Below are 22,852 nucleotides of genomic sequence, written 5' to 3' on the forward strand. Positions count from 1 at the left end.
AAACGTCAGGTCAAAGTTTCAGAAGCACAGTGAGCTGGCGCTTGCTGAAAGGCTGTTCACTCTGTATTGCTTTGCGCAGTCACAGTCAAAATACACCATTTATTAATGACTAAAACACCCAATCACACTCAATGCGAGTCATGTGACTTACCAAAATACAAAAATGTAAAGTTATACTGTAAAAGAAAATGTTCATAAATTATTTTAATGTTACTGCTTTAAAAAGAAAAATTGTTCAGAGATTTTCCTTCAGCATTTTTGTTAACATTAGAAGTCACACACCTAGTTAAAATATTACTGGATGAAAAGACGCACTTCTTGCATGATGCTTACACACCAAGTCATGTTACTGATAATATAGTTGAGGACAGGGACAGAGCCAGTGTACAGCAGACAGCAAATGGTCGAGGAACAGGGCTGCACTAATCAGAATTTATTTTACTGCTATGAGGGATACAACTAAAAGTTTGTTTAACCCCTAATGAACAAAATGGTAGCCACAGATATTCCTGTGTCTTTGACAAAGACAACTGGTACACACCAATGTTTACAAATGAAGGGAAGCCTCTGAGCCATCAGTATCCGTGAGAACCCCATAGCCTTTGTTGTCCAAGGAGGAAAACCCCATAGCCTTCGGTCCCCAAGAAGAGAACCCCACATCCATTGGTATCCAAGGAGAGTAGAACCCCACAGCATCAGTATCCAAGGCGAGGAAAACCCCACAGCCACTGGTATCCAATGAGACAGCAGCTGAAGACCTCCATTCACGGGGCAATGCTAGAGCTAACTGTCGGCTTGCGGTGCTGCTGGCCAGTGGGCACTGGTATGGTCCTGATTCAATACAAGGTCATAGGGCCCATCCATGGACTACAACAGTGCCTAACACAGACACTAGACTGTGGGGTTTCATCCACACACTAGAACAGTGCCTTAACAGACACCAGACCACACAGCCCAAACACACACTGGAACAGTGCTTTAACAGGATGAGCCCTGTCTTCTCAAGTTAGCTTAAAAATGCATTTTTAACACAGATGCACATACAAGGAAGTTAGAATCCCCAACTTTATTTTATATTATTCCATGAGATCAAACCAACGCATTATTGGAGATGTACCCACGTGTAAGAAACGTTCGTAAAGAAATGTACAGTACATGCACAGTGTATGTACAGTACTGCAAACCCCACTGGTGCGAGTGTTAAAGTTTGTGCGGGTAAGGGCACAAATCAGTCCTCCTCCTTCTCGATGTAGGTCTTGGCCGCAGAGCGGGCGATTTGCCGGGACAGGAAGCGCTCTCTGGCCGAGCGCACGGTCTCGTCGCTGCTGCGCTTGGCGAACTTGCTGGGCTCAGTGGCCGGACCGTCCTCAGCGCCGGCCTGGCTCTGCTCCCCAGCCCCCGGCTGCTCCCCAGCCCCCGGCTGCTCTTCAGCCCCCGGCTGCTCTTCAGCCCCCGGCTGCTCTTCAGCCTCCGGCTGCTCTTCAGCCTCCGCTATCCTGTCCTCCTGTCTCTCCTCCTCCTTCCCCTTCTCCCTCTCTCGGTCTCTTTTTCCATCTTTCTCTCTTCCCCTCCGTTCTTTCTCCGCATCTCTGTCCTTGTCTCTGTCATTATTTCTGTCTCTCTCCCTCTCTCTGTCTCCATCTCTCTCATGGTCTCTGTCTCTATCCCTCTCTCTGTCTCTCTCATGGTCTCTGTTTCTGTCATTATTTCTGTCTCTGTCTCTATCCCTCCCTCTGTCTCTGTCTCTCTCACGGTCCCTCTCCCGGTCTCTCTCTCTATGCCGGTCTCTCTCTCCATCTCTCTCCCTCCCTTGGTTCCTCTCTCTCTGTTTCTCCTCTTCTCTCCTGTCCTTCTGTCCATGCCTCTCCTCTCTCTTCCACCTCCCTCTGTTCCGGTCCTCCTCATACTCCTCCGGCCTCCGTTCTTTCTCATCTTTCCGTCCGCGGTGTCCACCTTCCTCTCCTTTGTCCTTGCGGCTCCTCTCTCGGTCCCCGCTCTCCTGCGCCTCCTGCTCCTCCTCGTCTGAGGAGGGGGAGTGGTGTCTGTACTGCCGTTTGGAGTGGGAGCTCCGGGACGCCGGCTGCCGATCCGACTCCAGCCTACCGTCGCCGTGAGAGGGCGTGTCTGCGTCTGCGTCGTGGGCGGGCGGCGACGCCCCGGGGGACGTCCGTGCGCCCTCAGCGGCTGGCTCTCTGTACAGACGCACAGGCAGACGGTCACGGTTAGATCCCAGGAATGCATCAGCAGTGACGCAGACTCCTGGATAGGCCAGCTGTATGTGTATGTAAAACACCAGAGGGTCTGTGCTACATCTATCTGCATGACAGCACAATGCTCCTCCTCCTGCTCACCCGGCTCTGGATGGCTCCGCTGGTCTGTCCTCTCCCACTGTCTGTCTCAGCAGGTGTCTGTAGAACCCACTCAGATCCTTCTGCTTCTTCACATCCATTGCAGCTGTGAAACCCACAGACCATTAAAACAAAGAGCGCATGCATGCAAACACACACACGCACACACACACTGCCTTATTATGCACACATGCACACCAGGTCATGTAATAGAGACGGAGACCCTTGGAATGTTCATGTCCAGGCTTGACACAGTGCTGGATAATCTAGACTGTAGGTAAATGATTCGCCTACACATGTGGAATGATTTGTTTTCATCATTATGTACATCAGTATCTACTGCATCTAGTGGTGGAGGGTGTGGGTGCTGATGACATTTCCTACATGACAGCACAGTCCCCAGACATTTCCATTTAAAGTCTTTCTAATTTTCCACATTCCACCTGTCCCTGACAACCAAATACATTTTCAAAGACCCTGATGTTTTTTTTTTTGTTTTTTTTTTACAGTGAGCATGCTCATTAGATATTTGTAAAAGCACACACTTGTAACAGTCAAAATCACAGTATAACAGGTTACGCACAGGTTTCCAAATTAAATTTTGATTGCCCTGTTGTTTGAGCTTGTTGTTCCAAAACCTCTGGTTCAATAATTTTCTTTACTGTAAGAACGAGACATCCCACCATACAGACCAGTTATTTTGAAAAAAAGCGTAACAGGATGACATCGTTAAAACGACCAATCAGATGGCGGAGCCCCATGCTGATCCCCTCACCTTCCGCAGCCGCCTCTCGCTTCAGCCTCTCCTCCTCCTCTTGTCTTTCCAGAAGCTTCTGTCTGTAGGCCGAGGTCACAAAGGCCTCTTTGTCCTTGAACTCCTCTCCCTCCATCTCTCTCTCTTTCTGTATCTTCCTCTCATCCCTCCGCTCCTGTTCTTTCTTCCTCTCCTCTACCGCATGCATTAGCTGAGCGATGTACTTGGGCTGCAGACGGGAGCCACGCACAGGAGCATACGCAAGAACAAATGCAGCAAGTCAGACCGTCACAGTTTGAGAATAAAATGTGTCAAAATACATTCCATCAGTCAATGATCATTACACAGATGACTGTTTTACAATAATTTGAGTATTTCTGTACGTTCTGCTAAATAACTGACATTTCCATTATGTTTACATTCAAAATACTGTAGGTAAACATACACCTATATCCACTCAAAATTTGTCTATGAATGTACCAACTAATATTACATGGACACCCTTGTAATAACTGATAAGTATGATTCCGCTCTACCGGCCCCTCTATGGGTCCCCTCTGCTCTACCAGCCCCTCTATGGGTCCCCTCTGCTCTACCAGCCCCTCTCTGGCTCCCCTCTGCTCTACCAGCCCCTCTATGGGTCCCCTCTGCTCTACCAGCCCCTCTATGGGTCCCCTCTGCTCTACCAGCCCCTCTATGGGTCCCCTCTGCTCTACCAGCCCCTCTATGGGTCCCCTCTGCTCTACCAGCCCCTCTCTGGGTCCTCTTCGCTCTACCGGCCCCTCTCTGGTTTGCCTCTGCTCTACCAGCCCCTCTCAGGGTCCCCTCTGCTCTACCAGCCCCTCTCTGGCTTCCCTCTGCTCTACCAACCCCTCTCTGGGTCCCCTCTGCTCTACCAGCCCCTCTCAGGGTCCCCTCTGCTCTACCAGCCCCTCTCTGGCTTCCCTCTGCTCTACCAACCCCTCTCTGGGTCCACTCTACCAGCCCCTCTCTGGCTCCCCTCTGCTCTACCTTCTTGTTTTCGGCGCTCAGCAGCTGCTTGCCGCTCTCCTCCTTCTTCTTCTGGATGTCATCATAAACACTGTCATACTCGTACACGGTGCTGTCCTGCTCCAATGCCTTCTGCATTTCCAGGCGGGTCTGAGGTAAACCAGGATTCACAGGACAGCCGTTTACACACTGCAGTCTATTTACAGAAAACTGCATTTTCCCCTCTCTCCCTCCATCCCACCCCATATCACCTGCTTCATCATCTTCTTCTTCACCGCTTCCTTCTGCAAACTTTCCCCGACTGATACCTGAGAAAAGAGGGGAAAAAACACTGCACGTGAAAAAGCACACATGCACACACACACGCACGCACACATGCACAGCAGCACAGGCTGTATGTGTGTAGTCTGTTCATTAGATTAGTTACTGAGGCAGGTATTACACGTGTTGTGCAAGCTAGTAGCACTTATTAATGGTGCAACACTTATCTGCAGTCAGTCATTGTGCCAAAAATAAAGCTACAGCCGAATTTAGAATGGCTGTCCAAAGGAGGAGGCAGACCAGCCCCGCTGCACCCACAAGCTGCTGGTTTTCAATAATATGATCACCTGACCACTGCTCATACCTCCTCATCCGAGTCATCGTCAAACACAGAGGGCCTCTGCAGGGTAGCTGCTTTGGCCTTTGAAGGAAATATCAATCCATACCTGGAAAAAGTATTCAAAAAATTTTTGTTTTGTTTTGTTTAAAGTGCCAGTAAGAGCAGACAAAACAAAAAAGGCAGGAAAGTTAAACGAAAGCACCACAGCATTCTTACTTGACCTATATTATGACAGCTCTACACATCTGTAGTTTCATTGTAAGTAAACTGCCAGAATCTAACAAGCCACCCAGTCGATTGTTTTAATGAAATTCTGTACAGCGAGTGAGCTCATACATGGCTTCCTGGCAGGCTACATCAATGCATTTTAAGTGCAAGAATACAGATTTTAACTTGGCTTTTATACATCTACTATCTGAGCCAAAAATCAATATGATGTAAAAATGTGCCTCTGAAATGATACATGCATTTCAGCAATGTGGCTTTTTGGCTGTAGAAACGATAAAACAGGAAAGTAACGGGGGAAAAAACTTTTCCTGAACGTGTTCAATGGGCTGAAATAGAGTCAGGTTTGTGCTCTGCAATTGGCTACTAAAAACAGATGTTGTTACTGGTTGAAATAGGTCAGAACTGATTTTTGTGGTTGTACACGAGGGAGAACGAATTATTGTGGAACTGGACGCAGGAAAAGTATAGAAAATAAGGTGGTAAGAATCAGAATTCTGTGTAGGTGGACAACTGAGCACCACACCCCTGCATATGAATAATATGCAAAGTTACCTGAACAAACTAGACACATTTTAAAAGTTAAGTAAAATATAATATTGAGTATTAATTAATTTTTATTAATGCATATGAATTGGACACATAACTCGCGGTCTCAAGTTCAACTGAGCTCTACTCTATTTCTACCTTTACTTTACATGGATTTAAAAGCAATAGTTATATCCGAACACACAAGGAAATACTGACATATTGGTTGCTATAGCGGCATTTCAAGTAATTAGCCAGCTCTCATTTTCACTCACCGCTTTTGTTTGTAAAATGATAAAGCCAGCTAAAGCAGTAGTGTATGGCTAGTTACCAAGCTGTAGCGAACTGTCATCATTAAATTAACCTCACGTAATTAACGATTGCTGAATAACATAGCTAGCTAGCTAGCGAGTTGGCTGAGTTTGAAGGGAGAACAGACTTCTAGAAATAAATGTGTAACGTCAACAAAAACAAATTGCGCACTGCCATTTAAACCGAACCGTTTTTAAGATTACGGTTTCAGAAAATTTTATTCAAAATGCTTGCCACATAACAAGTGCCCATAGTTACTCACTGTTTGCCAGGAGCCGCCATTTTCATCGCCTTCTTCTACGGGTTCAATTTCTGATAAACGTCTGCTCAAAATGTGCATTCTGCCACCTAGAGTTGTGGAGTGCGGAGTACAGCCACGAGGGGACTGGGGCCACGTATGAAACATTTTGTTGGATGGCCCAGTGCTGCAAATCCTAGTCCCCTTGTACGGTAGCCCGCCCACAAAACAGTTCAGTGTGATAGTCTTACGCTATCGTACTCCACCTTGTCTTCTGCAAAAAATGTCAGAAGTAACCCGTGGGGTATGCCATGGGCATGAGTGTAAAAAAACAAGAATATCAATTATTGTCCTGAGAAATAAGGACCATGTATAGACCCATGTCTCTGCTGAACTCAGGTGGCTACAGGTATACCTGAATGATAACTGCTGAAATGCAGACCACATGCTTGATATAGCTAATATTGCTACGGTGATTACTGATTAGCCAATCAGCTACTTGGCTAAAGGTATAATCTTGCTTTGGCAACATTTAGCCAAATTAGCCTAATTGTATTACCGACCAATGGTAAAACAGTCCATTATTTTGCCACCAATATGTTCTCTGGCCTTACAGCAGACTATTCTGCTGCCTACAGAACGGACCGGTTAAGATAAAAGAATTGTTCAGAAAAGGTTTTAGTGCAATCCGCTCAGTTGATTCCACTTGCTCAAATCAAATCAGATGTGGGACACTGGTAGATCAGCGTTGGAATAACCCAATAGATAGCACTGCCATCCTGCTACTAAAGGACTAAATGGCAGTTTTCAATCTCCAGTTGTAGAAGACACATGACATTACCCATGGTTAACACACAGTTACCTACTTAAAAATGGCTTTGTGCTTAATCATGTCTTCTAATAAATGTGAAATACTGACATGTAAATGGCCCTCAGTAAACTGACAGGAGCTGAAATGCTTTTAATTTTATTAAGTACCAAACCAACATCTGTCTCAAAAAATAAAGATCTGAGAACTGAATTTATAATCAAGTATCCATGACAAAACTGTAAACCATAAACTTTCCAACATTCCAATTCCTGTACATTTTCTTTTCACAGATCCAGTTTCTAACAGTCCCACCTGCCAAACACCAAGGTAACACTGAGCCTTTGCTCAGCAGCATGAATTGTCAAGGGAAATAATTTTTACTGCATGCAGTTTGCAAAAGAAAATACTACATCACGTCATACCTTGCGATTTCATTAAATATGCATTGAAACTTTGTGTAATTTAATTTCACATGCCAGTGGTAGGCAAACAGGCAAGCACAGGGTACTAAAAATGAGAAAGCTTTATGTGTTTTCAACAGAAAAAACAGTCAATAGAACATGAACATTTTGTCACACAAGTTTTCTGTCTCATTTTCAATCACTTGTGTGGCAATCTTACTCATTAAGAAAATGTTACAGAAATACAAGACATGAATCATAGCAAGACAAAGAGTTCAAGACACCACAGCAGTTTAATGTTTTTAAAGTTGTAGCACTAGTGTCACGGGAATTAGACATCAAATCCTCTCCAAACCAAAATGTAGTGGGTTACTCTTTGCATATAAATTAGATATCCTGCCATATTCAGTTTAAATTTAGTGTCAAGCCATTATTTATAATTAAAGGCCACTATCAAAGCATTCATCACTTCAGTGCAATAAAAAAGCATGAACAAAAACCCTGATGTTTACTTTTTCAAGGCAACCAAAGAAAAATTATTTTACTGCAACACACACACACACATTTAATATTGTGCATGCAGTCAGCAAAGCCAGTTTGTATCATGATTTTCCTTTTTTTTCTTCTTTGTACTTATTTGTTTAAATGTGAATGAGGAGGTGTGGCTTCAACCACCAGTGCATCACAGTTCAGCCTTGGAGGCTCTGCAGCTTCTCCTGGCTCAGCCAGACTTGAAGAGGAGGATTGCCACCTGCCCAAGGTAGAAGTAGATGAAATGCTTCGTCTCGTGAGTAACGTAGCTGCCAAAGTTCCTGCCCACAATGCAATGCCACGTGGGGTTGTACTTCTTGTCAAACTCCTACAAGAACAACAACAATTTCCTGGTTAGTTCCAGCCATTCACAAAACAGTTCTGAATTCATACATCTGCTGGACTTTTGGACAATTAGAGCAACAGCACATTTACAAGACAGCCACAACGGTGGCTTCTTTAAATATATTAATCCTACAAGACTAAAGCTTCCCAGCCCAAGCTTCATAAAGCAAAACTTCATAGTACCATTACCTTCTTGATGTAGGCAGCAATGTCCTTCTCAATGTTGTACTTCTCCATGGCCTGCGTGGCACAGTCCACCGCATCCTGCTGCATGTCCTCAGACATGTCAGCATTCTTTATCACAGCCTTCCTGTCAGCCATGATGTGCGCGCAACTGGAGCTGTGGACAAGGGGCAGAATTGGAATATCAACTGAGAGCCAACAATTTCAAAGAAACACAAACAAATGCTACTTGCATACACAGATCAAGAGAGCAGGTGCTCCCCTTTTTGAATCGCACTCTTGAGGATGAAAGCCTGACACTGAAGAAAAACAGTTAGTACTGATCAGGTCTTTGACCCTTCGACCAAGCAGTCAAACTCAATCACAAAAACATGAATGCAAAAGAATTTCTGCACACACAAATCTGTTCATTCTTTCACTCTGCATTGTCAGTTTCAGTGAAGGATCGGCTGAAACAATATTGTGAGGGAAGATCTTCAATGCAAGGGTTTGGACAGTAGGATTATAAAATGTCCCACTCCAATATACCATCCTTTCCTGTAAAGGGCCCCACGAAATAGGACAAAATGAACTCCAGAAACAACTGCATTGGTGCCATTGTTGCTTCAAATAAATTTGCCTTTTGCTTTTCTTCTTCTGGTGAAACCAAGTACAATACCTGATATCTAAATATGCAAAAAGACAAGAAAAACCCAACAGCAATACAACAAGTCTGATGTCTATTTACACCATTCCCCAATGTTTATTTAGCCTCCACAGAGGATGACCGTATATTTATGAGAGCCTGAAATGAGAGCCCGAGATGAAAGAAGCGAAAAAAACATTGAGAGAACTGAAGTACAACACTCTTTATATGCAAACTAAGGTCAAAAAGGTGATAAGGTCATTGGAGTGGAAATTTCCCAAGATGCAAAATTTAATTGTAAGCATCATTTTAATATTGTAGCAGAAACAGACCATTAAGCAGGATGTAATATCTTTTAAATAAAGAGCTTTGCTATATAATAATAATGGTATTTGCTAAGTAACACACGGAGGGATCATATCAGAGCAAGGTACGTTGGGAAGGGTTCCCCAAAGGATCTGTGTCAGGACATTCGCATTTCCTCACTTAAATGATCTTCAGGGATATCAGTAACAGTTAAATCTGGGTTTGAAATATAGAGAAATAATTCGATATTTAAACAGATTACTGAAGTGTGTGGAAACCTGGTAAATTAATTTCACTAAAACTTAACAGCCTAGCTTGTTCTGCAAGTAGGAAATAAAAATTTAAGACTGAAGAATTTAAGAATATTTTATGGGAGAAATTAGAATGTGTTTCATTTGATAAAATAACTGGGAGTAGTAGTAGGCACTACAGGCACACGTGTTAACTGTTTATCCATAATAATAATAATAATAATAATAATAATAATAATAATAATATAAACACTTCAAATAATGAGTCGTTGCAAATAGTCAGCATCTCAGTAACGTCATTCAATTCACTCCCAATCAAATACAGTGCAGCGCACCGACGAACTGCGATGTTTGACTTTATTTATGAAAAATATCCGTCGCTTCCAATGAACTGAAGCCCCGCCCTCGGGACATGCGCACACTAAGGCGCAAGCAATAAATTACTTGCCGCCGCCTGATTATTTATGGGTCTAATTTGTAATTACGTTTTTAAACGATCGCATATAATATTGTAATGGGTAGCACGTTTCAATTTCGGTGTTTAATTTAAAGTGCATTGGCCAGAATGCGTCGAGCCTTTTCTGGCTAGCGAATGTTAGTTAGCAGATATTTGTGTGGCAAGGTCTTCAGTTCAACAGCGCCCTTGACGTTTGACTTGTGACTGAAATGAAACACTAAATTCATCGCATTGTCATGCTGTAACTTACAGATTTGATGGGCGTGTGACAAGTGCTGCACGTTCAGTTACTCTAGCCGAGAAAGTAAACCAACGTTAAGATAGCTGTAATGTTAGCCTAATCGATGATTATACTAGCTAGCTGACAGTTAAATAATATAAACATGCTACTTGCCCCAAGTGGGTGACTACTTCGATAATGCAACGTCACCAAACTAGTAAAAATGCCATGTCAGAGGCTAAAGACCCGTATACGCCCGTAGTGCTCGCTAAAGTTAGTGGAATATCAGTCTAACATAACGTTTAACTAATTTCAGGTACCGAACGTTAGCCATTTCGCAGAGCAGCTATAACATTACTGCATGGTTTAGTAAGCCAAATAACTTGAGTGCAATGCACAGATTTGGTACATTTACCTTGAAATACAAATATAAGTACATAGTTTTTCTCTTGAGTGTGATTTCACATCTCAGATGCATTCACATATTGGCAGAAGTCACAGCTAGCTAAAAGGCTAACATTACGTGCAACATTAGCTATCTTACTTGACCCAAAAACTTGCAACGTGAAAAACACTGCCCCTCACCTTTCGCTGTTGAATACCGTTTTCCCACAAACTAGTCTTCTACTTAAATGACAAGCTCTTTAGCTATATCACTACTGTTCCAATGTTAGTTTGCTTACTTGTAGTTTAGCTGTATGACTTGCTTTTTGATCAGTTACACTTAGGCGATATAACATCTGCCCAGCTAAAATACACCCTCCCCTGAGCGCCGCCGTACGCCACAGCGCTTTCCATTGGCGGAGCGACCCCCTCTTCCAGTGCTGCAGGCATTTTCCATGCGCTTTTCTATGTCTGCATCTTATGTCGTCCCATAATGCATCTTGACTTTTGATTGTTGAGAGATCTTATAGTGGATCTTCTGCATGTGCAGCATGCATCTGTTATACATTTGTAGATACGCCCAATTTTGTGTGATGTGTAGATGCTTCGATCTTAATGTCGTTATTCCTGTTTACAATTCAGGACATCCTAATGTGCTGCTACTTCAAAAAGGCAGTGGCAGAAGTAATTTATATTCTGCCCAGGTAGATTATAGTATGAGACCATTGTTAGTAATTCACACTACTGGCATATGCATGAGTGGGCCAGGGCTCCAAGTACATTCAATTAAATTAAATTTTATTTGTATAGCACTTTTCACAATGGTCATGGTCCAAAGCAGCTTCCAGAAATCCAGACCTGAAACCCCCAACAGTATGTCAACGGAGTATGGTATGCGTCAAACATGAGCAGGCATATTGTCCATAGAAAAGAATGATGACAGGAAAAGGCTCTACCATCTATGTTACCTATAGTTACTCTAGGAATAACACAGAGGCCTGCTCACTGTGAGTGGAGCATTCGTGAGGGACTATAGGAAGAAAGATCATTCAGATGCACAGGGGCTAGCATGTGTAAAGCATTTAAAGTAAGGAGTAGTACCATACTCTATCTAGAATTTAACTGGCAGTCAGTGGAGAGACACTAACACTGAACCGATGCGGTCAAGTCACCTTGTTCTGGTAAGAAAACGGGCAGCAGAATTTTGAGTCCATTTTAGACCTTTGCGAGAAGAATTTGCACATCCAGACAAAAGAGCATTACTATAGTCTAATCCTGAAGTAACAAAAACTTGGACTAGTTTTTCTGCATCATGTAGTGACAGCACCTGGTGATGACTACGGGTCACAGACTTCAAGCAGTCATTGCATGCAATAAAATAATGAATTTTTTTCATCAACAGTACATCAACAATTGTACTACATGTGGGTAAAAAAAAGACAAAAAGCAAAAAGACTAATAAAAAGTTAAGCAAATGTTTGCATGATTGATCAAAATAATCACTTTCGATTGTTAGTTGCTAGTTAAAACTAGTCTTGCTCCCGTCAGTGTTTTCAACGTTCTATTTCAATTGTAATTTTGGGCTAAATTACCCTCCATACCTATTTTCTTGTTTCATTTTCATTAAAATTTTATTTCTTGGCTGAAAAATCCTCCATAATTGCAAGCCTTGACTACTTTAACTTGCATACTGCAGCTGGTTATCTAAATGATGAACAGATGATGATGAAAAGAATCTTGGGAGATTGGTAGGCTTAACACCTATGGCTAACAGGCCTCTAGCTAGCTTAGAAAATGTAGGCTACTAACAAACAGCGTATTTAGCAAAATAAAAGTTTCTGGTAAAAAAGTTGTTTTGTAAAGGTTTATGTTGCCATATATATATTTTTTAGTCATGTGGCCTAGTTTTGACGGTTTAACATTGGCTATAAAAGGTTAACTTTTATCAGCAAATGATTGTTCGCAAACAAACTAGCTAGCTTACTTAGAAAGTTAATAGTGCTTAGCTGGTGTTAATATTGTTGGGTACACAAATGCAATTACATAAATAAACAGTTCAGTAATTTTCATAGCATTTTAAGCTTTGAAATAACTGCAGTGGTTTCTTCCAGTCAAACATTACTGGAAGTCACATGCCGTTAGGTTGGGTGAGGATGCTCAGGGTTCCACCACCTAGCCGACCTGTTGTCTGATTTCTTGACATGCAAAACCCATATTTGACCTAATAATTACATAACGTAGATTTCAAGTCATTTTCACAGTTAATAAACAACATGAAACAGATCTTTCATTATCTGTTCAGAGTAGGTTGCCAGTGTTGTCTAAATCAGTGGTTTAAAAAATAAAACTCCAAAATCTGTTTGGTTATGCACTTTTTTATTCTTATAGGTTTAGTTCTGCACTATTTGATGTAGCCTATTGAGTGCACAAAGAACACCACAAAGTGCTTCTGTCCAAAAAGTGGTTTGTGTTACTAGCAATTTTCCAGGCACAGTGCAGGCAAGAGTTTGGTGACAATGCTGCCACTGACTAACAGGATGATTCAAGCAAGCATACAAATGCACATTCACTCAGTGGTGTGCACACATTTTCCTTTTTAATAGAGTAATTTAGACACATTCACAAAATATTATAGGATCATCACAGTCTAAGGACAAGTGAAAAAATCACAAAGCATAGTCATTATGGCCAGTTAACAGTACTTGATATCCCTGTCATATTTTATACATACAACTTTCCTAACATGAAATAAACAGATAGTGATAGTATTTTAATACCTTGCTTTTAAACTCATACATACTAAATCTATAAGCTGTGCATGTCAGTTACATTGCTTAGATGTTGGTGTTTCTTAGGAGATCCTGTAATTTTCAATTTCTTTCAATAAAAGTACATAAGACTTAGTCCAAGAACAATTGTAGACATTAAATCATTCATACATAAATCTATCCTGTTAGGGTGATGAACATACCATTCCTAACACCGTTATTTTATTTTTACTGATGCCATTGGGACAAAAAACATTTTTTGTGATCTTCTAACATGGTTATGAGTGAATTTTCAATTGAAAAACCCTTTACAATACCCAAGTCTCTACCCTCTACTCCTTTAACGAGCAACACTACCAGTGTTCCTTGTTTATCATATTATATATTTATACCCATCTAAATGTAAAGTCATGTTAAGACACATGTGCACACTGAAGACAGCATAGGCATGTGACTGGTTGTTATTTAGGCAGCAGCTGCAGTGGAGGATCCTATTGGTCAGCTGAAGCTATGATGTCAGCATCACTGAGTGCTCAGTATGCATAGTTGGCCGCAATGAGAGACTGGCCCGCAGATCCAATGCCAAAGTACTTCCCCTGTGATGCCAAGCTGTTCACCTGAAGGAAGAGGTGAGGAAAAGGAAAATGCACAATTACATCAAGAGGACTGATAATGCCTGTAATGTAATGTAATGTAATGATAAAATATGTCTTACCGGGAAAAAAACTGAAATGAAAGAAAATGAATAAAATCCAAAAAGCCAACCCTTCAAAGAGTTAAAGTGGAATGTTTTGGAATTCTTTTTCAAAATTATAAGTCAATGTTCTAGAACTCCATTGCTTGCAATTACCAGTAGTGATTGTTACATCAGTACTAGAGAGTTCATTTAAGAACATTCTGTTCACATATTTGTGATCTTACACCTTAAGGGGTTAAAAACCTTTATAAATAGACATAGATTTATGGAAACTGTTGCACAGCAAGTAAGTTTGTGCAGTTTTTTGCAAAAACCTGGCAAGTCTTGGCACATGTAGTTCGCTTACAACAGACTCTAGGGGCCAGAGACAGATTAATTACTTCAAAAATGGCAGAACTCAAATTTATAGCAGATATCTGTGGAGGTCATAGGGCCTGGGCTAACCACCATAAGCAGGCAAGGGATGAATGGGATAAAATGACTGTAATTAAATTGCAGAATTTAAGCTGGAATCTGGTTGGGCATGGGCATTGGCAGCATGGCAGGTTGAGTAGTCCTTGCTGGGGGTATATATGCACACCTTGGCTCTCTTGATGAACTCCTCGGTTGCATTGTCAGCATTCTCCTTCAGGCCACGCCAGGTGTTGAGAGCGGAGGCCTGCAGAGCACGGCCAAAGGAAAAGGTGAGGGCCCAAGGTTTGCTCAAGTGGCAGTTGTTGATGGCGTTCAGGTTGATAGAAGCCTCCTCTTCACTTTGACCCCCAGAAAGGAAGGTCACTCCTGTAGAAAAGTGGACAAATGTTTCCAAATACTTCTACAGAACAGTTTTACAGAACAAAAACCAATACTAGGGGTATGGGAAATACTTCTGAAATACAAGACGAGAAATGGCAGATGTAGCTAAATGTGTAATAGCTTCCTGTCTGTTAGTGTGAAACATGGGTTTCAGATGAATCCCATAAAAGGCCAGTATACTGGCTAAAATAATCAGCGAAAATTATGTGGACTGCCAGTTTGAAAAAGTGCTTCACCTGCAACTGCAGGTGGCACTGTACGGCGCAAGGCGGTGACTGTTGCCATGGCGATCTCCTCAGGGCTATACTTGGTAGGGCAGCTATGGCCAGGAGTCACCATGTTGGGCTTGAGCAGACTACCCTCCAGGTACACGTGGTGGTCAGACATTGCCTTGTACACAGCGCTAAGAACCTGCCTCAGAAACACACAAAGACAGTGGGAGCCGGGGGGGGGGGGGGTTGGGCATTTGAATGACACAGTTGCACACACTGTAGTTAAGACTTGTGATTATTTCTGCACTCTTCCAGGAAGCCACATTCCCTTGTCAGAGGACGAACTGGAGAACCCACCTTCTCTGTGATATACTGACATCGCTTCAGATCATGGTCTCCATCAGGTAGGATCTCTGGCTCCACAATGGGCACGATTCCATGCTGGGAGCATGAAACGGTCACACAGTTAAAAACAAGCATCAGCTGGGAACTAAGAGACAGCAGATACATAACTGAAAAGTCAGAAAAATATGAACTGAGTTCTGTTGCTAAGCTTGTGGTGTCTTGACTATTGTCCAACCTGCTGGCATATGCTGGCATAACGGGCTAGCACGTTAGCATTCTCAGTGATGGACAGCTGAGAGGGTGAGGTGTCGCTGATTTTCAGCACGCAGCGCCACTTAGCAAAATCAGCACCATCCTTCTTGTACTGGGCACAGCGTTCCGACAGCCCGTCCAGTCCTGCGAAAGCAGACAGGATTTTTACACTTCATGAGCTTCACATTATAACAGGATATACTGTCACTCACTGTCAGAACCACAGGGGCGAATTTCAGAGTAAGCGAGGATCTTTTTGTCTACCACTAAATGTTAATTTAAATATGATTCAAAGGTGATTAACCACACTTGATGAGGCTTCATACTAGACTGAGTTATATAATCAGATTTTGTGGGCAAATATTCCCGCTGTATTAGAACGTTCTACATATTGCACACATTTTTGCTAGTTCCATGTTTGAAAAATTATCTTATTAGCTAACACAACATCTATAAATGCTGGACTTTTCCACAAAAACTCTTAATCCAGATGAAGTGTAATAACACGATTTCAGATTAATGCAAAAGAGTAAGAATACCATAGTTGCTAATAGGACAATCATTGCAGATGTTTGTGGACTGTTGTGGGGTTCGCTAATTGCTATAAATTTTAATGTGATCAGTTGAAAAACTACAGTCAATAGAATGTCAAGTTCATTTTGCATTTTTTGATGCTGCACAGATCTTTCAGCATGTTTTTTTAAAAAATTCTGAATACAACCAGCTGAGAACATTAAGAACACTCTGCCAGCCAAATGAGCAGCAGCTAATGCAGGTGCAATGCTGACCGTGACAGACACGTTTGTACAAAATGTCCTTCCCATAGACCTCTAGACTGGCTTGCACTACATTCACAGTTTACAGTATGAATACTCCTTCACAGTGAATTGCAACATCTTGCCATTTGCTCCACCATGTTTTATCATTCCTAATCACTTCTTGTGATACACAGGCTGTATTTGGCCATGAGATTCTCAATCTTACCCTGTGTGGTTGTTTCCCCATTAGTACCTAGCAGTGGGACAAGACCTTTGTCCACCTGAAGGAGAAAGAAGGGAAGTTAGAGATGGAAAAAGTAGTAGAAGTAGATTGATTTGTTCAGTTAAAGCAAGTTTCTTAAAATGATATAATAAAATGATATCCTGTCCCGTGGCATACCTTGATCCCAACAAGAATGCCCCTGTCTTTAATCATATTGACGAAGGGGGTGCCGTCATCTGATTTCTGGTACAGTGTCTCGTGGAAGAAGATGACACCGCCGATGCAGCTGTCGATGCGCTCGTCCGCGCTGAACAGCAGCTGGCGGTATTGGCGGCGGTTTTCCTCAGAATTCTCCACACCGATCTGGGACAGGCGCTTTGCCATACTGCCTGTGAGAAGGCAGAAATTCGGCAACATCATTCACATGCATGCTGCAATAATCGCTTCATTTTATGCATTTAACATCTTTAAGTCACAGCACATGAATGTACACTGTACTCTGGAAATGTTATTCGCCAGGTCTGCCACTATTGCTCATATTAATCAGGTCGAACGCACTTGTGTTCCTCCTATAGCCTGTTGCAAGTCTCTCTAGATGAGAGCGTCTGGCAAATTAATGCAATGTCAGTCTGCGTACACTTACTTTTTCTACATTTAAAAATAGAAAAATAACATTTGCATTGATGTAAAGAAAGTAGTTCATGAACTCTAGAGCTGTTGGTCTGACATGGCATATCTGGGCTGTAACTACGTAACAGATGGTTAAGTAGTAGTTCAATACCATAATGGGCAGATTAAGAACTTGCATTCAGGAAAGCGGGTGCTGTGAGTTAAGCTGTAACGGACCGCAGCAGCCTGTACTGACCCACGGACTCATCTGCAGCCAGGATTCCTTTCCCCGGGGCCACGATGCGCCGAGTGATGTCCTGCAGCTCCCTCTTCTGCTCGCTGGTGAGGGAAGGGTACTGGTGTGTCATCCTCACTGTGGGTAACACAACCTGCAGCACATGGAGAGCAGCACAGAGTAAGAGTAGCTCACTGTGGCTAACACAACCTGCAGCACAGACGAGGAGCACAGAGTGGCTCACTGTGGGTAACACAACCTGCAGCACAGACGAGGAGCACAGAGTGGCTCACTGTGGGTAACACAACCTGCAGCACAGACGAGGAGCACAGAGTGGCTCACTGTGGCTAACACAACCTGCAGCACAGACGAGGAGCACAGAGTGGCTCACTGTGGCTAACACAACCTGTGTCGCAGGAGAGCAGCACAGAGTGGCTCACTGTGGCTAACACAACCTGCAGCACAGACGAGGAGCACAGAGTGGCTCACTGTGGCTAACACAACCTGCAGCACAGACGAGGAGCACAGAGTGGCTCACTGTGGCTAACACAACCTGCAGTACAGACGAGGAGCACAGAGTGGCTCACTGTGGGTAATGCAACCTGTGGCACAGAGTAGCTCACGGTGGCTAACGCAACCTCCATTATATTATTTGCTACAAGACAGGTTGTTTAACAACAAATTATTTTGCAGTGCTGCTGAGAAATAGATCCTATGAATGAATTAAATATTACACAAACAATTAAGCAAATGGTAAAAACACTGTGTAAAAACACAAACACAAAACACTGAATATGTCCTATTTCAATGTTAACTGTGTTGTTTAGAAACAGCTCTTGTGTTTTTGATGGTTTTGGCAGATATAAAATAGCTAAAATTTAGTGTACTATGATCAGAACTGAGCCCCTAATTATCAGCACGGTGATTTGACATTAACTGACTGACTTTTCAATTAGTTTAACAAGTTTGCAGCAAGATACTCACCTAATACGAAGATAACAGGTCTTCCTTATCCAAACATACACAACCTCTATAAGGCAGCAATTAAAAGGAAAACTAGCAGTATCATCTCTAACCCGTCCCACCCATTCTTTGACTGTCTTGAACCATTGCCATCTGGCCAAATACTGTGCACTATTCTGTAAACATACCAAGCAAAAAAAAAAGGTTTGTCACCACCCTCAATGGCACTGGGTTCATAAATATTCTGACTGTAGACTGTTGTTATGTCTGTTAACGATAAATGTTATGTCAGTGTGTGCATGCCATGTACATTTGCACCTGCGTTTCTATCTGCCATCCTGACACTGTGAAAATGAATCTTCTCCTGAGGACAAATAAGGATTCTTGAGGACAAATAAGGATCTGATGTAATCTATTCTAACCTAATTAATTTAATCTAATCCAATCTAAATAAACATCAGTAAAAAGTGCCTAGCAATGTAGCTAATGTTAGCTAACTGGTGGGCCAGGTGCTGGATTTGGTTCTGTGAGAATACCTCACTGAGGCTCATCACAAAACTATTTGGAGGTGTGTGTAAATATTTGTATTCTCCCCAAAATTAAATATTTTCTCCCCAAAATTAAACGTATTTATGAAAATTATCTGTATTTCAATCTTTAAATAATATTTTTTAATTGTTGAAATACTGAGGCCCTAATTTTGTAATTGTGAGATGCCAAAACCCTAAAATAATATTGTCTGATGACCTAAAGGTCACTGGTCATGGAAAATGACAAATAGAACAGCTCTGTTGCGTTTATGTAGAAAAGGGATTTTCAATCTTGATTCTGGAGTCTGACTGACACAAAATCTGTCTCGTTGCCATTTGCTTTGTTTTTGAGCCATTAGTGTCAGTGACCTGATGCACACATGTTCAGCAATCAAGACACCACCAATTCCAGCTGCAAATCTATAATTGAGTCATTTAAAATGTTTCTAAATGAGCATTCTGAATGAGTCTTTCAGAAACATTTTCATACTTTTTTATTTTGAAATATCAAAAAATATAGGGAAAGCGCACGAAAATCGATAGTATTACACTACACGTGCTATGTCCCTGAGCTTTGCGCGAACACTCCAAACTGAAAACGTAAGTGCAGAGCTACCCATCGCATTTCGGACAAATCTGAATTTACTCGTGTCGAGGTTGAAGTCAATTGCACGTCCTTGCTCTCATTTAAAGGGATGGAGCAGAAATTAAATTTCTGAATTGAAAACTTCCCATCATGTTCTTAAGGATTCATTTAAATTTTTATTAATTAATAAAAAATTTATTTTCAGTTTAACAATCGAATTTATGTTCATTTCCTGAATTCACTGAATTGATACGAAATTGGCCCCTACTTTGTTGACCATTATCCAGTTCTATTCCCAACATCAAAAATCATATGCAATAGTTAACCTAAAACGAAAAATAAACAGTAAAATATAAACATTTGGATAAGAGCACCTGCTTGTAATTTGCATCACCAATCTGCCATTTCACACGGAGTTCTCTGGGCTTCAGGCTACAGACCCTCTCTCACTTCGTTCAATCTCTCGTATGCACTACTTTGCTGTTGTAACGTTATCCAAACAGCTGGAGTGGAATCCCCCAGCACAATTTCAACCAATGAAAAACTGCCGGGCACGGGGTACCACACATGTGGATGCAAGAGAATGAATGAGAATCAATTTGTTGTAGTTAGCTATCTGCATTACTCGGAAGACAATATCTATACTACATAAACGTAACCAAAGAAATCACAGGTTCATTGGTCACATAGGCTACAATCTATCACAAAGACATCATGCTAACTCGTCAGCTACAGCAACACCAACGTTAATTAGGCAATTGGACTGCATTGGATTTGTGGCTTGCAGATACATCTACTACCAACTTTGACAGATGAACATGCATAACAGATATGGCCGGTAATATTAAAGATCTTACGTGATAAATCGCCAATTGAATCCAAGTGGAACTGAGGAAGAGCCTGTTGAATTAATTGAGTTGAGATCCTTCTGTCCAAAAGACTCTGTAATGCAGCAGCGCAACGAGAGTTCCCCCCAAAAAACAATACCGTGTAGGGCGGGGCTTAACGTCACGGACCTATGAGCTTATTTCTAAATATTCATGTTTAATATTTAGTGTCATTCGCAATGTAATAGGCCAGCGGCTCATGATGTAAAAAAAAAAAAAGTGGAAGTTTGTGAAGATGTGAAAAATAGAGCAAATATATCGAAGTTTGTGAAGTTTTCAAGAGCAGTGTTTGGTAAACTAACCTGATTTAGTGAGCTGGTTTGTGTGTCTGACTAATTGACTAGTGATAAAAATAACGATACATAGTGGCATATTTGTTCTTTCCCCAGACTTTGGGAAAGCATCTAGTGGTTCCTCCATTATCATGTTGTATTGGGTGGTGCTGTACCACACAGCTTGTTCTTTACTACTACATGGGTGTACTGTGTATGGATATGAAACGCTTAATTCTTATGTACAGCCACTTATCAAATTTCCCCTTTTATTAATATTAGTGTAATTCTCTAATATGGCGCCAATATTTTTATTGGTACATGTATAGAAAAACAACAGAATGCTCCAATAATATAAACTGATACAAGGTAACAGTGTCCTTATGAAAACCACTTGAGTTTATGTAGATTTCTTTGACGGTTTCAGAAAAGAGAGGTATTAGGAGCCTAGGCTTTGGATTACCTCCTCATACACTTAACTGTGATGGGAATGTTTTGGTATCAGGATTTATTATTATTTCTTTTTATGTGGACATCATAAAACGCCAGTTTTTTGTCTGCAAATTTATGTCTGGCCTTATTAAGAGAGCATTTTCAGCGAGGAATCACTTCAGTGACTTTAGTGTGAAAGAGTCATCGCATCTGAGATTTAGTGAGTTCTTCAATTAGGTGAAAGATTACCGGGTCAAATAGCAGGTTACACTGTCTAATTGGAACACCAGAGTAAATTAGGCCCTGCAACTTTTAAGAAGCACAAAATTCCTCAGGAGGGTGCCAGGACCCAGAGGTATCAAGTCTTGGCCAAACAGGTAATGTGCACCATCTAAAGGAGGTGCATTATTTAAAATGAGGGAAAGCCAAGCCTATCTACCACTGTCCCAATTTGGGTGAAATATTACTGTAAACCAACTGAAAAAGTGAAATTGTGGAATGCAATTTCTCCCCAAAATTAAAAAAGCTATGTGGATATATATACACCCAAGACAATCCAAAACTGAGACTTCCGGATTCTATTCCAGTAGGATCTGGCAAGGATTAAGCACTGGATATGCCCTGACCAGACTAGCTTTACAAGGTACTGTCTATAAATCTCAAATATTGCCATGCCCCATGTAAGATGAAAAGGCACTTTATTGCCTTGAATGGGATTATTAATGTCTGAATCAGTTTGGCTGGCTCTGACTGTTTGAAAGTTGAAAAGATCAAATCATAACTGTTGTTAGACTATACATTTGGATTTTTTGTGCTTATTTAATGCTGTATTGCCTGAATTCTTGCACCATTTGAAGAATTTAGCTTATGATTGGGTCACAAAATGAACATCTCTAACATCACTATATCGCCACAATGAAAAAAATCCCTTACTTACTATCAATATTTCTTTGATGGTTTTAACACCACTGTTGATCCAGTATTCCTACTCGTCAAAAGCCTGACTCATGTCAAAACAAATACATTTTGGGGAAAAACATCTGCACACAATTTTCACATGCAGTCATGCAGTCCCCAAAATTAAACTGTAGCATTTAGCATTTAAAATATCCTTCTTTAAGCGAGTAAAGATGGAAACTGTGTTTCCAATTTGGTCTTCTGTTCTCAGGACTTACCCCAAAGAATATCAGTCTACAGTATGGCCCCATTACATCTAAAAACTGTGGAGACAATCCTGAGCTACAACATTAACGCAAATGTACAAGCTTCCATATGTCTTAACAACCAGTTTCTGTCAAGCGTTTCAGTCTTTCACCAGACAAGGGGTATTTTTAAACTTTGAGATATATTTGACAAACACGACCTTCTCAGCTTTCAGGTACATAGGCAAACTCTTCCAGTTGGCTGGATTGACCTTTATCTTTGGCCTGTTGTGGGCATATTGGGAACCCTAGGGGTCAAGTACAGAGCCATACAATGGGAGTAAACAGGACTTTTCTGTGCCCCCATGGCTGAGGATTAATTTTTCTGAACACTTTCCTTGTTGCGTAAAATGCATTTCTATGGTCCTCCATGAGGCAGACAATGATTCCAGAGGTTTGTGCGTACGGTTTGGAGCACCAGAGCATTCAATAGTGCATTAAATAACTGGAAGATTTAGGTTATGAGGTCACATTTGAGATTCCTCATTTGGGTGGCTCCATACGCACATTATAGACTCTGCTTTTTCAGTGGGGACATCACACAAGTGAAAGTTGTAGGGCCCTTCAGTTGCAGAA

At 41.6% G+C, this 22,852-nt stretch overlaps 3 protein-coding genes across 6 annotated transcripts; all 3 read right to left on the reverse strand.

Annotated features, from left to right (window-relative positions):
* Positions 1-187: 187 nt before the first annotated feature.
* On the reverse strand, positions 188-6,115 carry nsrp1 (nuclear speckle splicing regulatory protein 1). 2 transcript variants are annotated; one of them, XM_035385638.1, is made up of 7 exons: positions 6,021-6,115; positions 4,718-4,799; positions 4,344-4,400; positions 4,114-4,242; positions 3,124-3,331; positions 2,352-2,454; positions 188-2,192 (listed from the first exon to the last, which is right to left on the reverse strand). In XM_035385638.1, exons 1-7 carry the CDS (start codon positions 6,044-6,046, stop codon positions 1,229-1,231), a joined length of 1,569 nt encoding a protein of 522 aa, XP_035241529.1. In that variant the 5' UTR covers positions 6,047-6,115; the 3' UTR covers positions 188-1,228. The 2 variants fall into 2 exon arrangements, with proteins under 2 accessions (XP_035241529.1, XP_035241530.1); XM_035385639.1 differs by having other exon boundaries at positions 4,701-4,799.
* A 1,197-nt stretch (positions 6,116-7,312) lies between these two features.
* On the reverse strand, positions 7,313-11,004 carry dynll2a (dynein, light chain, LC8-type 2a). 2 transcript variants are annotated; one of them, XM_035384002.1, is made up of 3 exons: positions 10,712-11,004; positions 8,274-8,424; positions 7,313-8,067 (listed from the first exon to the last, which is right to left on the reverse strand). In XM_035384002.1, the coding sequence occupies exons 2-3, from the start codon at positions 8,403-8,405 to the stop codon at positions 7,930-7,932; spliced, it is 270 nt and encodes an 89-aa protein (XP_035239893.1). In that variant the 5' UTR covers positions 8,406-8,424; positions 10,712-11,004; the 3' UTR covers positions 7,313-7,929. The 2 variants fall into 2 exon arrangements, with proteins under 2 accessions (XP_035239893.1, XP_035239894.1); XM_035384003.1 differs by having other exon boundaries at positions 10,810-10,955.
* Positions 11,005-13,087: 2,083 nt separating this feature from the next.
* aldoca (aldolase C, fructose-bisphosphate, a) lies at positions 13,088-22,340 on the reverse strand. Of its 2 annotated transcripts, none has more exons than XM_035384149.1 (9): positions 22,250-22,340; positions 17,426-17,558; positions 16,738-16,949; positions 16,564-16,618; positions 15,563-15,723; positions 15,340-15,423; positions 15,007-15,181; positions 14,556-14,755; positions 13,088-13,895 (listed from the first exon to the last, which is right to left on the reverse strand). In XM_035384149.1, the coding sequence occupies exons 1-9, from the start codon at positions 22,280-22,282 to the stop codon at positions 13,812-13,814; spliced, it is 1,137 nt and encodes a 378-aa protein (XP_035240040.1). In that variant the 5' UTR covers positions 22,283-22,340; the 3' UTR covers positions 13,088-13,811. The 2 variants fall into 2 exon arrangements, with proteins under 2 accessions (XP_035240040.1, XP_035240041.1); XM_035384150.1 differs by lacking the exon at positions 22,250-22,340 and adding an exon at positions 20,341-20,484.
* Positions 22,341-22,852: the final 512 nt, after the last annotated feature.

The sequence above is a fragment of the Anguilla anguilla genome, chromosome 12, assembly GCF_013347855.1.
Source record: "Anguilla anguilla isolate fAngAng1 chromosome 12, fAngAng1.pri, whole genome shotgun sequence".
Classification (NCBI taxonomy): domain Eukaryota; kingdom Metazoa; phylum Chordata; class Actinopteri; order Anguilliformes; family Anguillidae; genus Anguilla; species Anguilla anguilla.

Coding starts and splice junctions, on each gene's coding strand:
- nsrp1 (XM_035385638.1), bottom strand. CDS start 6,046: ATGAAAATGGCGGCTCCTGGCAAACA. Junction 4,243..4,343: donor AGAAGAAGATGATGAAGCAG/GTGATATGGGGT, acceptor GGTTTACCTCAG/ACCCGCCTGGAAATGCAGAA. Junction 2,193..2,351: donor GCGGAGCCATCCAGAGCCGG/GTGAGCAGGAGG, acceptor GCGTCTGTACAG/AGAGCCAGCCGCTGAGGGCG.
- dynll2a (XM_035384002.1), bottom strand. CDS start 8,405: ATGGCTGACAGGAAGGCTGTGATAAAGAATGCTGACATGTCTGAGGAC. Junction 8,068..8,273: donor TTGCTGCCTACATCAAGAAG/GTAATGGTACTA, acceptor TTGTTCTTGTAG/GAGTTTGACAAGAAGTACAA.
- aldoca (XM_035384149.1), bottom strand. CDS start 22,282: ATGGGGCCATACTGTAGACTGATATTCTTTGGG. Junction 17,559..22,249: donor GTAGACTGATATTCTTTGGG/GTAAGTCCTGAG, acceptor CATGTGCTGCAG/GTTGTGTTACCCACAGTGAG. Junction 16,619..16,737: donor GCATTCTTGTTGGGATCAAG/GTATGCCACGGG, acceptor TTTCTCCTTCAG/GTGGACAAAGGTCTTGTCCC.